Raw genomic sequence first — 17,084 nt, forward strand, 5'->3', positions numbered from 1 at the left:
TTCTTGATCACGAGGTATCGGTAGAAGCTGTTTTCCCGATGACGCAGGGACAAGACAATGTGCGGCTTTCTCACTCCCTGCCATGCTACTTTATAGAGTCTGTACTTTTTCCTATGTCTGCTCCTTTGTTCTTGCTTCTAAGGCATGGTTGACCCTTTTCTCTGCTCAGATTGATTACTTACGCTCTTGGCTCACGAGTTCTGTTTCTCTTTTCAGATATTGCTCAATCAATTTTTCCTTTCTCGCCTGGAACTTCTCTCCTACACTTTTGGCCCGTAACTCTATCAATAAAGTTGGTCTGGACTTTCCGTTTACTAAAGAGGAACAATCTTCCTCAGTTCTGCCACCAGCCTTCTACCTCCAATCTCTTTAACTTCAATTCACTGTCAAATTTTTTTAAAGAATAATCTATTATTCTTCCCGTAAATTCCTTTGCCCCTTATAATAGTGATTGATACCTTTCTAGTGCGACAGTTCTCTTGAATGTAATCCATTAAATTTTCAACCAGCACCTTCTCCAGAACAAAGCCAAAAGCTTTCCCACTGTATATATATTGATGTTTCCCTTTTAATCTCATGGTCAGATCTGTTACCAGTGTGCATCTCTGTAACAATATTTTTTCCTGACTTGGTGTCCATGGCATTGAAATAACAGAACCCACTTAGCCTCTTTTTGGTTACACTTTGGTGTCTCTGCTTCCTCTCAAATAATTAATATCATTTGGTGAACATTTTTAGGGCCTACTATATGCCAAACACTAAGTGAGGTGCTGGGGCTATAAGAGTGTAGATGACACATATGTCTCCATCTTCTCATACAGTCCCTACAGATTAGTACAAATATATATATATATATTTGTACTAATATAATGTCTCCTTTTCATATATATATATATATATATATATATGAAAACAGTATGCTATCTCACTAAATCCTCACAACTGCTTTGTGTAGAGATGTTCTTCTTATTATTATTAATTTTAATGGGGTGACATTGATAAATCAGGGTACATATGTTCAGAGAAAACATCTCCAGGTTATTTTGACATTTGGTTCTGTTGCATACCCATTGCCCAAAGTCAAATTGTCCTCCATCACCTTCTATCTGGTTTTTTTTTTTTAAGATTTTATTTATTCATTTTAGAGAGAGGAGAGACAGAGAGAGAGAGAAGGGAAGGAGGAGCAGAAAGCATCAACTCCCGTATGTGCCCTGACAAGGGAAGCCCAGGATTTCGAACCAGTGACTCTAGAATTTCAGGTCGACGCTTTTACCCGCTGCGCCACCGCAGGTCAGGCTTCTATCTGGTTTTATTTGTGCCCCTCCCCTCCCCCCAATCCCTCCCTCTCTTCCCTTCCCTTCCCCCTCCCAGTCATTTACAACAACATGGATGGACCTTGATAACATTATACTGAGTGAAATAAGTAAATCAGAAAAAACTAAGAACTGTATAATTCCATACATAGGTGGGACATAAATGAGACTCAGAGACATGGACAAGAGTGTGGAGGTTACCGGAGATGTTATTATGGATATTTTACAGATGCTGCTGCAGAAGAATCAGGTAGGTCACATAGCTCCAAGATTCTGTCCAAAGCACTTTGCATTTCTCTTTCTATTCTGCCTCACTAACCTCTCATACCCAACCTTTTAACTCCTTATACATGCCCAGGTTAGAGCAAACACAGGCTTTAACCCAAAACCCACTCCTTCGAAGCAAGGCTTAGATTTCTTACTGTGTAAACATCTCTACCTGAACACCTCCCTTAAACCTCTGACTAAAAATGTCCGAAGAGAACTCATTATCTGATACCTTTTCCCAAATAAACATAAAAATAAAACCAACCAACTGTAAATTCTTGACTTCTCAATTCTGGAAGGTGTCAACATTTTTCTAGTCCTCCAGGCACAAAATCTTACAGTGGTACTGAACAAATCCCTCTCCTACACATAATTGTTACATTACTGCTAATTATGTCTTAGCAATGTCTCCTTTTAAATATCTTTCTGTTTCATTTCCCACAATTATTATTGTTCTTACCTTTATGATCCTTTACATACAGTTTCTGCTCCCTACCAAACATTAACCTCCATTACTTTCTGGTTCTGATTCAACCTATTAACTTCTGTCGATCCATCATCTTTTGCGTGTGTGTGTGGGGGGGGGGGGGGCGGCAGGGACAGAGAGGAAGGGAGAGAGATGAGAAGCATCATTTCTTTGTTGCAGCATCTTATTGTTTGTTCATTGCTTTCTCATACATGCCTTGACTAGGGGAGGGGTGGCTCCAGCCAAGCCGGTGACCCCTTGCTCAAGCTGACAATCTCGGGGTTTCAAACCAGGGTCCTCAGCCTCCCAGGTGTGTTATCCACTGTGCCACCACCTGGTCAGGCAGATCAGTCTTCTTGCTAGGTTTCTGATCATGCTGAAGGACTGCCTTCTCAGGCTAGCAATCAGAGCCACGGCCCTTTTTTTTTTTTTTTTTTTTTTTTTTTTTTTTTTTTTGTATTTTTATGAAGGTAGAAACAGGGAGAGACAGTCAGACAGACTACCACATGCGCCTGACCAGGATCCACCCAGCACGCCCACCAGGGGCGACGCTCTGCCCACCAGGGGGCGATGCTCTGCCCCTCCAGGGCATCGCTTTGCCGGGACCAGAGCCACTCTAGCGCCTGGGGCAGAGGCCAAGGAGCCATCCCCAGCGCCCGGGCCATCTTTGCTCCAATGGAGCCTTGGCTGCGGGAGGGGAAGAGAGAGACAGGGGGTGGGGGTGGAGAAGCAAATGGGCGCTTCTCCTATGTGCCCTGGCCGGGAATCGAACCCGGCTCCCCCGCACGCCAGGCCGACGCTCTACCGCTGAGCCAACCGGCCAGGGCTACACGGCCCATTTTTTAAACCATTTCTCTTACCTTCCTCCCTACACTTATCTTCTGGGCAAAAGGGTCCACTACCCCCCATGCTTTTCTGCCTTCACTCCTTCACCTGAAAGGTCCATCCTTTTTACCTCAGCCTGATGGACTCAGACCACATTTTAAGGTTTATCTCAAAGCATCTCCCTTCCTTGAAGTCTTTCCATACCTCACCGTCTTTGAACTCTCTGCAGTAACATATTTGGTGCTCTCCTCTGACACCAGACGCTACCTAATACTTGTTCATTGTGATATTGTCAAATTACTCATTCAAAGCAGGAGCGAGAGCAGATTCTGTTCACTCCCAGGAAAGGCCTTGACCACAGTAAAAGCTTATTAACACTTGATGAATTGCAACAGTGGGATGAGTGGTTAAGGCCAGAGGAAAACATGTCGAGGGAAAAATCAAACCAAGCTAACACAGGATGGTAGGTTTGTAATACAGAACTGTATATCTTTTGGTGTATTGGCTATGTTTCTTTTTTCTCTCTTTGTTCTTGGCATTTACTTTTCTTGGTTTGCTTTCTCTATGAGCTTGATAAGCAACTGAACTACTTGATAATACACACTTGAACTGTGCTGCTGCGTATCAGCAAAAGTCAACAACAGGCTCACAGGAGGAACAGACTGCCCCTTAGAGGATGTTACTTAGTATTTTCTTTCTAAACAATGGTGTGCTAGTGGGGTGGTCACTGTGGATTGTTTGTTAGAGCATCTGCTGAGAACATATACAGTGGTGAATATTAATATGTCTCTATAGTTTCATCAACATTAGTATTCCTAATGACTTTTATTAATAGTAATAATTACAGACAATAATGATAGCCTTGTATTTGTAGGGTACTTTATCCTTTTGCACTGTTTACGTTTGTAATTTATTTGGCCCCCATAACATCCTGAAATCTCGTGAAAACCGGTGCCTTATCAACTGAGTAACTATTTGTAACTATTATCTTACAAATAGTTAGCGGCTCAGTTGATATTAGAAAGCTGGTTATTTTATTTTATTTATATTTTTTTGCAACTCAAAATGTGGTCCTTAGAACAGTGGCATCTACCACACCATTAGAAATATAAAATCTCAGGATGGGATCCAGACCTTGGATCAGAATATGAACTTTAACAAGATCTAGGAAATTTCTTGTGCTCAGTAAAGGATTAACGAGAAACACTCGTTCAAGTCCTACAGTGGGCCAACAGAGGGTACAGAGTGTGAATGTGTGTTTGTTTGTGAGACAGAGGGAGGGAGAGAGAGGGGGGATGGAGGATTCAGGTAAGGAAAAAGAAATCTCAGTAGGGTATGGGTCCCTCAAAAGTGGTGAGCTCTAGGGTTTTGTGGAGGCGGGGCTTCCCTATATTTGCAGTAGCTTCACCCTGTCACTTTGTATCTGTTCTCTGAGATGATTGAGGTTAACTGTAATTTAAAAATGGGGGGGGGGGGACATTATTTTTCTGGTAATTGTACCCAAACAAGGAGGACGAAGGACCTAAGCACAAAGGAAAGCCCCATTCTGGAGCCTCTACAGCTCACTGGAGCTCATTTCCAATTCTTCTAGTTGCTGGATGCATTTCTGCCAGCGTTTTCCCTTGACACTCACGATCCCCTCACTCCAGAAAACCTAGTTCCTCGCCTGGCGGTTTCTTTCCTCCTTTCAGCCCTCACCCTCGCCCTCGCCCTCGCCCTGACTCGTGGCCCCGGGCCGGCCCCTCCCTCCCTGGGCGGCTGCCCCTCTCGCAGCCGGATGCACCTGAGGCTGGCTCCGGCGCGGGCGCGGGACGCGTGCGGAGCTCCACGGGCGCGGAGGAGGCAGAGGCGCACTGACTGCCAACTCCAGCCGCGCCTCGGGGACAGTGCGCGCTGTGCTTCAGGGACGGCTCCGGGAGGCCACCGCTCACGCCTCTCCGCAACCACCGCCGGGGAAGCCGCGGGCGGGCAGCCGTGTGCCCCCGGGGACAGCCAGCCCGGGCGGCAGCGCCTCCCGAATGCCAGGGCCAGGGCGCCAGGCTGCAGCCAACAGGAGGATGAAGGGCTCGGTGGGAGGACGGAGAGAAAAGCTACTGGGGGCGCCGAAAGCTCAGCCCAGCCAAGGTAAGTTGAATGCAGAATTGTTGTCTGGGCTCCGGCTGGGGCAGTGGAGTTGGCTAGGGTGCTGGTGCCGCTCTGGGGTTGCGCCCCTGCGGGAGGGAGGGAAGGAGCGCGTGCATTGGGCATATGGAGCGTCCGGACGCGGATACACCCCGTACCCCACACTGTCGGTCAGTACCCCTGCTGCGCCGTGCCGAGAAGACACGCGAGGTCCCAGGGCCGGAATGGAGTGTGCAGAGCTGGGGGGTCTCCGCCACCACGCGCTGCAGAGGACCAAGGGGCAGCGGAGGCGGCAGGCAGCAGCGGGGGCCACAGGGTCAGCCTGCTCTGGCTGGAGTCAGGGCTGGGCCACCGGGACCGGCGCCCTGCTGCCTGCTTCCTATTGGGTGTGTGCGCTGCGCTGCCTCCTCGGGAAACCTGGCGAAGTTGTTGAAATAAGAAAACACAGCGGGCTAGCTTGGTGATTGTCTTCTTATTTTCCTTCTTTCTTCTATTTTATTTTTTAAAAATTTATTGTCGGTATGCACACGGTTCGAGAGCAGTGTGAGAGAAGCCTTTGAGTTACAGGCAGCCTGGATCCAGGAAACCACGTTGACATGTGCGGTGGGTTTGGGAGGCTAAGGGTGAACCAATGCCAGTGAATCTGATTACTCGCCCAGTCCAGAGACCCAGTGAGAACAGAGAACACAGGGTCTTCGTACCTCGTGACATCCTGCATTTTGGGATAAGTTTTATTGTGGGTGCGAATGGAGGTCAGCAGGAACCCACTACCCCTACTATGATGTCACATCACCCCTTGTGAAATGCCCAATTTTCTATATCTGTCCCCCTGACCATTCAGACTTAACAGCATCGGGCGCGTTTGGTGGCCGCGTGGATACCTGCTTTAGCCTGAGCTGCGGCTAAAATGACGCGTGATGCGCTGTTCTGGGTGTTTGAGAGATTCCAATTCTGGAACCTTGAACTCACTTCGAAGACTGCCCTACCTTCTTGCAGGTGACACTAGGGACTCCTGGGCTGAAGCTTTTCTATGACATTCCTGTGGTGTTGACGAAGATGTTGTGGGGAAATTGCTCTCCCTTCTCTTGAGGCTGTTTGCTGGTTGGTCTGTTCAATGTGTCTTTGAGGTTGTCCACTCAAGGCGAGTTCACCATGTTCCCTGAAATAGACTGGAAAGGTGGATCCCACTCTGGGTTTCGTGCCACCCTTGCCCTGTACTGAGTAATGCAGTCACTTTACTGTGATCCCTAAGCATGAAAGGCAAATATGGGTCATTTCAAATTATGTAGATTGGTGCAGCATAGCGTGTCTGGGGCTTGCTGCAATTTCTTCTTGTTTCCTTCCAGATGTTTCTCAGAAAATCAACTTGAGCACTCTATTCATGCAGCTAACGTACAGACTTGGGGGAAAGGACGAGCTTCTTGAGTTGAGGTTTTAGATTTAAGTAAACAAAGTGGTGGAAGCACTCTGAGTTAGGAGAAAGGGACCTAAGTGAAAATGTAGGATTTCTGGACTGTTTTTTGCTCTATGACAAAGCAGCTGAAGGATTTTTGGGGTCATTTAATAATAAAAACAACAACAACAACAACAACAATAACAACACCGAACACTTGTTTCCCGTTTACTGTACATCTTTCAACGTGTTAAGGGCTTCACAGCCCCTGCAAATTTATAACAACCTCAAGAAGGCAGCCACTTTATCATCTCCATTTTGTGGATAAAGAGAAAGGAGCCTCACAGATATTTAATTTGGAAAAGTTCCAGAGTTAGTGTCTTGGAAATCAAGATTACTGAACTCCAAAGTCAGTTTCATTAACACAGCCTCTGGGAGCCTCATTTGAAAAGTAGAAGGATGACTTCCCTAAGTTCTAAGTCTCATAAAAAACAGTACAGTGATGATAATATGATAGACCGGTTCATCCACCACTGTTTCTAATGTTTAACAGAAATGTAGAACTTGAGACCTGAATTCAAATGAAAATTGGGTGGCATTTATGTAATTCTGCTTGCTGGCTCTAGAGAGGGCTAAATGCTGAGGACTTGGTGTTCCCCTTGACAATGTTCCTTCCTTGAGCCTCTTTATTGTAAATCAATAGTACTGTATTATAGCTGTGCTCTTAACAGTGGGTGATTTATGACATCAAACATACCTGGTGCTAACATCACATTTGTATGACCCTGTAGAGTTATCCTGTGGTCTACGTGGATACCCTCTTATTTCACCCAGCATATTATTGATGTTAAGATCCTAACAAGATGTTGGATTTCAATTAAGAGACACTAGCAGCTTCTTTTAAATGTCCTTTTTATTTTCTACAGTATTTTCAAAAACAATTACACCCCCTGTTGTGATTTGCTATTTACTAGGTGCATCAAAATTTTAATAATAAAGATATTTGCAATCAACAAAACATAGTGTTTCATCTATATTAACAACTCCAGCTAAAAGATTCGTGTCTAATTTAGGACTCATTTTATTTGAAATTTAATTAAGATGTTTCATGTCTTACTGCCAAGTGCACGAAGGTAGCTGAGTACACATCTTCCATTATTTTCTTATAATCTCCAACTTTATAAATTCATTACTCATGAGTTCTTCATATAAGTTATTAAGTCTTTCTAAATATTTTGAGGTTTTTAAAACTAAGAGCAAGAACGGTCAATAAGATGCATTCGTCATATTTCTTCACAAGCTGTAATTATGCTTGTTTTGGGAATAGTGATATACTTTAAGTCACAGATACGATGTGCACGCACATGAATAGGATTATCAAATAAACGCATGTAAATCCATTAGGACAAAAATGATATTAACATCTAAGATGTGAGAGCAGCTTTGGGAATACAGAGATACTTTGAGAAGTTAGAGAGTTTTACTGTGTTTCATTGTCACTGCAGCTATCTTGTTTTCAAATGAAGCTACATTTCTCTGTTCCATTACTCTATTATGCATTGCCATGATTTCTCTTTTGTTTTAGGGTTAAATTGTGTTTTCTATGAATAACTTAGCATTGCATCAAGTAGAATTTTGTTTCTTTCTTGATATAGATAATATCTTTAAAAACTCATATTTTGCCTAACTACCAGAAACAATACATTTCTGAATACTGTAAGGATTTTACTCAAAGTGTAAAAATAGCATAGTAATAACTAGCCTAGAGGTTTTGTTTATTTTTTGGAAGTAGATAAGCAAGTTGTTAAACTAACATTTCATTTCAGTAATAAGTATTAAACTTTATTATATTATTTTAAATATATATTTTATATTTTATTTTATATTAAATTATAAACTTGAGTTTTTGAAAAATATTTTATTACAGTGGGAGTCTTATAAATAGGTTAACCTTATAATCACATGAACAAATTTTCTACTATGTTTTAGAAATTATCTAAATTCCATATTTGCACAATAGAACTAATACTTTGCTATTACTTGGTGATTTGAACAACCAGACTTTTTTTTTTTTTTTGTATTTTTCCCAAGTTAGAAGAAGCGGGGAGACAGTTTGACTCCTGCATGTGCCTGACAGGGATCCACCCAGCACGCCACAAGGGGCGATGCTCTGCCCATCTGGGCCATTGTTCCTTTGCAACGGGAGCCATTCTAGCACCTGAGGCAGAGGCCATGGCGCTATCCTCGGTGCCCAGGCCAACTTTGCTCCAGTGGAGCCTTGGCTGTGGGACGGGAAGAAAGAGATAGAGAGAAAGGAGAGGGGCAAGGGTGGAGAATCAGATGGGCACTTCTCCTGTGTGTCCTGGCCGGGAATCAAACCCAGGACTTCACCCTCCAGGCTAATGCTCTACCACTGAGCCAGGGCCTGAACAACCAGATTTTTGGAAAGCGATTTAAACTGAATATCTGAGTCACAATTATTTCATAGATGAAGAAACTAATATTGGGGAAAGATTTGTAATTTTCAATGTTTCAAGTGCTTAGAACTCAAAGTGGATAACACTTTTTGACAAAGTTTCCAAAGTAAGACTTTTTATTAAATTAAAGCCTGTGGGTTGAAAATCAAGCAAGCACTTAAATAGCCTCGGAAAACCTCAGCTCAATTAGAGTACCTGCCTGAAACTTCTTAGTGAAAATAATCTGTTGAACAATTGGATAACACATTGTGGACTATTTTTTAAATTATGCTACATCTAAAATGTGTTCATTTATATCTTCCAGGGCCTGATAAAATTAGCAATAACTCCCCTTTCTGGAATAACCCAGCCTTAACTTTTTTTTTTTTTAATTGTAAAGAGAGAGGTTTAAGGAGGTCGAGAAACTGAGAGGATTCAAATTTCTTCACAAAGACTTTATCCCATTGTGATTTTAATCATGTCCAGATAATTTGGTACCATTTCTAGTATTTTGTCTAGATTAAAGAATGGGTTTCAAAGAAACCCAACCAATTGATGAATCTTTAGAAAATACTCGCATGAAGTTCCCGATTGGGATAGTATCTCTAGACCCTTTAATGACTTTATTACTCTACCTATAGAGTACTCATCCAACTGTCTCTTTAATTTTTTTTTTTTTTTGCCAATTTGAAATACAAAGGGGCAGTTCTCTATGATCTGTATATAGAATTATATCTACCAAAACAGCAGGCATGTGGGATTCCTAAGTAGGTCTTTTAAGGGAGAAGAAGTCTGCAGTAAAGAGATTTCGTACTTCCATGCAGCACTGTAGCCCATCTCACAGCAAACAGCACTGATCTTGGAAGATTACTCATTGGAACTATCTGTTTCCATAAGAAGAAGAAATATTATTACAGTACAGTGTTAGGTAGATTCACTTGAGGATTTTTTTTTTGTTTGTTTTTTTTTACAGGGACAGAGAGAGGGATCGATAGGGACAGTCAGACAGGAACAGAAAGAGATGAGAAGCATCAATCATCAGTTTTTTTTGTTGCAACACCTTAGTTGTTCATTGATTGTTTTTTCTCATATGGGCCTTGACCGTGAGCCTTCAGCAGACTGAATAACCCCTTGCTTGAGCCAGCAACCTTGGGTCCAAGCTGGTGAGCTTTTATGCTCAAGCCAGATGAGCCCACGTTCAAGCTGGCAACCTCAGGGTCTCGAACCTGGGTCCTCCGCACCCCAGTCCAATGCTCTATTCACTGTGCCACCACCTGGTCAGACTTGAGGATATTTTTAAGGGTTTTTCATAATATGGGTCAAGTGTTCTCTGTTTAGTGGTTTTTATGTGTGTGTGTGTGAGTGATCTTGTCATGTATTCTGTTTTTATATCTAACAAATTATTTGCTGCTATTTTATAATGTATTATTATAAATTATTAGGTTTTTTCCCTTTAACAATGACTCATCGACCCTCAGATGAAATGAAAGAAAATTTAATGAAATGTTTCCGTAATATCTTTACTTTTACTTAAACACATGAAACTACAGAAGGCATCCTGAGAAATAGAGATTTTAAAACTGCATTTGTTGAGAAGTTAGTCTCAGTGTACTGAATCTATCCAGATCACCTAGAATTTTAAGAATGAAAGTTGTAGGTACTGGGCTGAGTTTTCAGGTGGTTATAATTTTACATTCATAGTAAAATTTGACATTAGATAATTAACATGGTATAGAGTTTAAGACTGTGACTTAAAGAACTGGAATGCCTGGGTTTGAATCCTTGTTCTTACTGTACATCTCTTTGCCCTAGTGTTCTCATCCATAAAATGGTGATAATAAATGACCTACCTCAGAGGTTGATTGAAGACCTACAAAGATAATATCTGTAAAGTGCTTCAAATGGTGTCCCATAAAAAGTGAATATGCCATAATGTTAGCTGTTTTTAATCATCATCAGGTAATAGATTCCTGTGACTACTGAGCCAGATTGTCCCAAATTTGGTAGCTTAAAATAACAGAAATCTATTCTGTCACAGTGCTGGAGATCACACGTCTGGAATCAGTGTCACTGAGCTAAACGGTATCAGCAGGGCTGGTTTTCCTTAGGAGGCTCCAGGAGAGAATCTGTACCTGCCTCTTGCAGCCTCAGGTGGCTGTGCATTTCTTAGTTTGTGGTCACCATCCTCCCGATCTCTGCCTTTGTCTTCCCATTGTCTTCTCTGTGAGTCTAATTTTCCCGTTTTTCTCTTAGAAGAACATTTGTGATTACAGTTGGGGCCTACCTTGATAATGCAGGCTAACCTTCTATTTTAAAATCATTGATTTAATCACGTCAGCAAAGACCTTTTTCCTATAAATAAGGTCACATTTATAGGTTTCAGAGATTAAGATCTGATGTATTGGGGGGTAGGGTGGAAGGTTATGCAAATCATTTTGCCTCCTACAATCATCACCTTCTTATTTAAAAAAAAAATCTATTAGATATATGAAAAGATAAAAATTAATATAACTATTAAATTGTGGAAAATGCTAGAAGGACCAGAAATTTCCTATATTTTTAAAGTATATTGTCTTATGTTTAGATTTTGACCATGTTTTGGATTATTGACTTCAAGACAATTATTTTTTATTAACCTTACTTTTAACATAAGTCAATAAATATTTGAGGAGTGATTACCATGTGCTTATAGAATGATAATGTTAAGGACATCAAGGTCAGGAAAAGTGAGACCCTGGGCTCGTAGAGTGTCCATGTATAAATAACTTTTAGTGAGTAGTATTGTTGAGTAGAGTTAGTTTAACCTCAAAATTTTAGGAGAAAAGAATTACTATTAAATTTACTTTAGAGATAAGGAACTGAGTCAAGTAATTTATACATACACAGGTAGGAAGAGTCAACTTTTGACCCTCTTCTTTCTGGTTATACTGGATAAATATCCAGGAGCAAATTTAACAAAATAAATAAAAATATTCAGAAAGATAAACCATATGCTATAATTCACTATAAATATCAAGTAATGAGATGTCTGGTTAATTGGACTTTTGGTTTAATTGACAAGTTAAGAATCATTCTTTGGAATTGTTTATTTTTTACATTTTTTTCTCTAAAAGGGAATAATTTGATTTTCTGCTCTTAGTGAATAGACACTAATTAATTAGTTATTATTTACCTTTTTCAAATTTTTAATTGTAATAAAACACATATAACATGAAATTTATCATCTTAACCATTTTCAAGTATGCCACTAAGTGGCAGTAAGTAAATTTATATAGTTGTACATCCATCACACATCTCCAGATATCTTTTCTTATTGCAAAACTAAAGCTCTATACTCATTAAATGATTACTCTCATTAACCTTTACCCATTCTCTAGCAGCCACCATTCCACTTTCTGTCTCTATGATTTTGACTCTCTGGTGCCCTATATAAGTGGATTCATACAGTATTTGTCTTTTTGTTACTGGTTTTTTCGACTTAGCATAGTATCCTCAAGGTTCATCCATCTGTGGCATGTGGCAGACTTTCCATTTCCTTCCTTTTAAGGAAGGAGGTATTCAATTGAGTGCTATATTTTGTTTATTCATTCATCCATTTGTAGACACCTAGGTTGCATTCCTGCTTTATAGTGAGTAATGGTACTCTGAACATGGGTCTACAAATATCCTTTAGAGCAGGGGTCTCAAACTCAACTCAGCATGTGGGCCGCAGAGCAAGATCACAGTCATTCGGCGGGCCGCACTAGGTCTACAAAAGGCAACTGTTACGCAACACTTTTCTCACTGCAGTTGAAAACAAAAAAAAAAATCAGTACAACAAGCACAATCGTACATGCAGTTTACTCAGTGTCACAAAACGACCAGAAACTGTAGTTCGCATCACAACTGCTGTTAACTAAGCTAATATCTAGCTAGGATGCTAGAGAAATGAAAAATACAAGTAGGCCCCTAGGCTTACTTAATTTTATCCAAAATATTTTGAACTTCGTGGATTAGTCTGCGGGCTACACAAAATTGTTCCGCGGGCCGCGAGTTTGAGACCCCTGCTTTAGAGGCTACTTCAGTTAATTTGGGATATATCCAGAAGTGGAATTGCTGAATTGTATGGTCATTGAGGTTTTAATTTTTTGAGGAATGACTGTAATGTTTTTCTCATGGCTATACCATTTTTTACATTTCCAAGGCACAAGGGTTCCAGTTTCTCCGATCTACACCAACAGTCATTTTCTGCTTATTTATATTTTTTAATAGTAACGATCCTAATATGTATAGATGTGAAGTGGTATCTCACTATAGTTTTGTTTTTCATTTCCTTAGCAATTAGTGTGTTGAATATCTTTTTCATGTGCTTATTGAGTTTTTGTTTATATCTTTTTCAAAGAAATGTGTGTTCTAGTCCTTTGCCCATTTTTGAATTGGGTAGTTTGGTTTTTATGTTACAGTTGTTGAGTTTTCGGAGTTGTCTATAAATTCTGAATCTGAATTCTTAATAGGTTTGTGATTTGCAAATATTTCCCATTCTATTAGTTGCCTCATTAATACTTCTGATATAAAATTTTTAACTTTGGTCTATTTTATTCTTTTGTTGCCTATTATATCTAAGAAGTCATTGCTGTTTCTTTATCTTTTTTTGGTAATTGGTTAGGATGTTTTAAGAACAAAGTTAGTCCTGGTTGGGTAGCTAAGTTGGTTAGAGTATTATCCCAATAAGCCAAGAGTTGTGGGTTCAATCCTCAATTGGGGCACCTATAAGAACCAACCAATGAATGCATAATTAAGTGGACCAACAAATCAATGTTTCCTTCTCTCTCTAATTGATAAATAAAAATTTAAATATTAAAAAAACAGTGTTAAGGCCCTGGCCAGTTGGCTCAGTGGTAGAGCGTCGGCCTAGCGTGCAGGAGTCCCAGGTTTGATTCCCGGCCAGGGCACACAGGAGAAGCACCCATCTGCTTCTCCACCCCTCCCCCCCTCCTTCCTCTGTCTCTCTCTTCCCCTCCTGCAGCCAAGGCTCCATTGGAACAAAGATGGCCCGGGTGCTGAGGATGGCTCTGTGGCCTCTGCCTCAGGTGCTAGGATGGCTCTGGATGCAACAGAGCAACGCCCCAGAGGGGCAGAGCATCGCCCCCTGGTGGGCATGCCGGGTGGATCCCAGTTGGGCGCATGTGGGAGTCTGTCTGACTGCCTCCCCGTTTCCAGTTTCGGAAAAATGAAAAAAAACAAACAAAACAAAAACAGTGTTAAATATTGCTAAATTAAATTAAAAATAAGGGATTAGAATAGAATGAAAATAAATAAACTATAGTATAGACTAAAATATGGATAATCTCACATATGTAAATGTGACCAACAAAAGCCAGAAAAAATCAAAAAAGCTTAATTTCAATTGCATCAAATTCAAAATTAAGCACAACTATCTTATAAATACATCATAATTAATTGGTAAGAAAAGAGGCACATGACAGAAAATACTCTGTTTCCTGATCTGGGTGTTGATTACATGGGTCTGTTCACTTGTAAAAATTCATCAAGTTGTACATATGATTAGGCACATTTGAATTATACTGCAAAAGGTTAAAAAAAACCCAAACACAATGTGCCATTGAGAAGCATATGACAAAGAAAAATTCCTTGAAGAGTAGGAAAGGTAAGTAAAGACGCACTCCAACCTATGTTCTAGCAGGCGTCCCCAAACTACGGCCAGTGGGCCGCATGTGGCCCCCTGAGGCCATTTATCCAGCTGCCACCGCACTTCCGGAAGGGGCACCTCTTTCATTGGTGGTCAGTGAGAGGAGCACTGTATGTGGCGGCCCTCCAACGGTCTGTGGGACAGTGAACTGGCCCCCTGTGTAAAAAATTTGGGGACCCCAGGGAATATCCACACAAAGAACTTAGTCCATAAATTTGGTCCCAGTTAAATAATTATCAGACCCACAGAAGCAATCATCAGTACTCGATTGTTCAAAAAAAAAAAAAAAGACTTTCTTTTACTGAGACTGAAGGGAATTTTTCCATGAATCTTCATGAAGAGGGAACTGAGTGTTGCTACGTCCTTGTTAATGTAGCAAAGACTGTGATAGGAATCTTTCTTACCAAGTACAGAGCAGTTTACTTACTGGGATGCCTTCTGGTCTCATTGAACTTCAAATATTTCAATGTTTCTAGAAGGATGAGAAGGCTACATACCCCAATGCTTTATGAATTTTACTTCCTTTTAATGACATTTTTAGCCATGGTTTTATGGCAGCTTGAGGCAACTTACTTTGACAGATTCGGAGTGCTGACATTCTTTGTGATGAGTGAAAAGCTGGAGTCAGTTTGACACAGGGGAACCTGAGAAAAGGGACACGTTCCAGTAATGGTAGAGATATAGATATGTCTAGATGAGAACAGTGGGCAAGTCCATATTTGCCTTAAGAATTAATAAGTTGAGTACAGTGAACTAACTTAAATCTCTCTTGATAGTTCTTCACAGATCTTCATGAGTATCAATAATCTACAGAATAATAGACATAATCCCAAGGATAATAATCTCATTATAGCAGGGATTGTGATTTATTCATCTTTCTATCTCCTGCAATGCTTGTCACTGCTTTGAACAAAGTGGGCATCCCAAAACATTGGTTGAGTGAATAAATACATTCTGCTTATGTGGTTGACATAAAATTTATAGAAAATTGAGCAAAATAGCTATCAGATTCTAAAGATAGTCTGAAAATTGCCTTAGAAATAGTATGATAATCTATCAGATTTTGAGAAACCTTTTTATTTTCTTTCTCCTGAGTAAAGTAGACACAGATCAATTACTGATTAATTGATGGCTTTTGGTAAGTTAAGGTTTTTAGCATCTTATAAAAGAGAATTTGACCTTTGGAAATTGCTTTTAAAATAATGTTTTTCAGCCTGACCAGGCGGTGGTGCAGTGATTAGAGTGTTGGACTGGGATGCAGAGAACCCAGGTTTGAAACCCCGAGGTTGCTGGCTTGAGCGCAGGCTCAACAGTTTGAGTGTGGGGTCACTGTCTTGAGCATGGGATCATAGACATAACCCCATGGTCACTGGCTTGAAGCCCAAGGTCACTGGCTTGAGCAAGGGGTCACTAGTTCTGTTGTAGCCCGCCAGTCAAGGCACCTATGAGAAAGCAATCAATGGACAGCTAAGGTTGCTGCAACGAAAAATTGATGCTTCTTATCTCTCTCCTTTCCTGTCTGTCTGTCCCTATCTGTCCCCCTCTCTAACTCTCTCTGTGTCAGTAAAAAAAACCCAAAAAACCAATATTTCAGTTCTTATGGACTTTGGTGAGTACTTTGTATTTGTAAAAATTCCTTTTTATTTACTAGTATAATTCTTATTTATTATTCATAAACTATGAATTTAAGTTATCAAAAGTTAAGGAGAAACCAATCAGAATTTTAAGGAAGTTGAACAAAAATTCCTTTGTTAAAAGGTTGCCTTTAGCCTGACCAGGTGGTGGCGCAGTGGATAGAGCATCAGACTGGGATGTGGAGGACCCAGGTTTGAGACCCCGAGGTTGCCAGCTTGAGCAAAAAAATAGCTCACCAGCTTGGACCCAAGGTCGCTGGCTAAAGAAAGAGCTTACTCAGTCTGCTGAAGGCCCACAGTCAAGACACATATGAGAAAGCAATCAATAAACAACTAAGGTGTCGCAACAAAAAACTGATTGATGCTTCTCATCTCTCTTCGTTCCTGTCTGTCTGTCCCTATCTATCCCTTTCTCTGACTCTCTGTCCCTGAAAAAAAAAAAAAAGTTGCCTTTAAAAAGAATAAAGTTTCCCCAATAAAGATTTTTTTTTTTTTTTTTTTTTTAGCATGCATAAGAACACTTGAGAAAAAACTAAGTAATATTCTGGATAGAAAAGATTATCATTACAAATGATGAAATGCACCTTTCTATGTCCATTTAGAGTAAAACTTTTTATCTTTTCCTTTCAATGCAGATACTAAAACATTACATTGAAATTTTTTCCCCTAGAATTAAAAGGGGTGACTTGTAATTTCTAATTTATTTCTTTTAAATTTGGTGGGCAGGTGTTACTATTAGCTACACTTACTTTTTTTTTTGTATTTTTCTGAAGCTGGAAACAGGGAGGCAGTCAGACAGACTTCCGCATGCGCCTGACCGGGATCCACTCGGCACGCCCATCAGGGGGCGATGCTCTGCCCCTCTGGGGCGTCACTCTGTTGCAACCAGAGCCATTCTAGCACCTGAGGCAGAGGCCACG

At 40.7% G+C, this 17,084-nt stretch overlaps 1 protein-coding gene across 1 annotated transcript in view; it reads left to right on the forward strand.

The window, feature by feature from the left end:
* Positions 1-4,766: 4,766 nt before the first annotated feature.
* ZNF385D (zinc finger protein 385D) overlaps positions 4,767-17,084 on the forward strand; it is a 911,235-nt gene continuing 898,917 nt past the window's right edge. The window contains exon 1 of the mRNA XM_066351542.1: positions 4,767-4,995. Coding sequence (XP_066207639.1) covers positions 4,890-4,995 — 106 coding nt within the window. The 5' untranslated portion in view covers positions 4,767-4,889. The remainder of the gene's footprint in view (positions 4,996-17,084) is intronic.

The sequence above is a fragment of the Saccopteryx leptura genome, chromosome 10 (genome assembly GCF_036850995.1).
Source record: "Saccopteryx leptura isolate mSacLep1 chromosome 10, mSacLep1_pri_phased_curated, whole genome shotgun sequence".
NCBI lineage: Eukaryota > Metazoa > Chordata > Mammalia > Chiroptera > Emballonuridae > Saccopteryx > Saccopteryx leptura.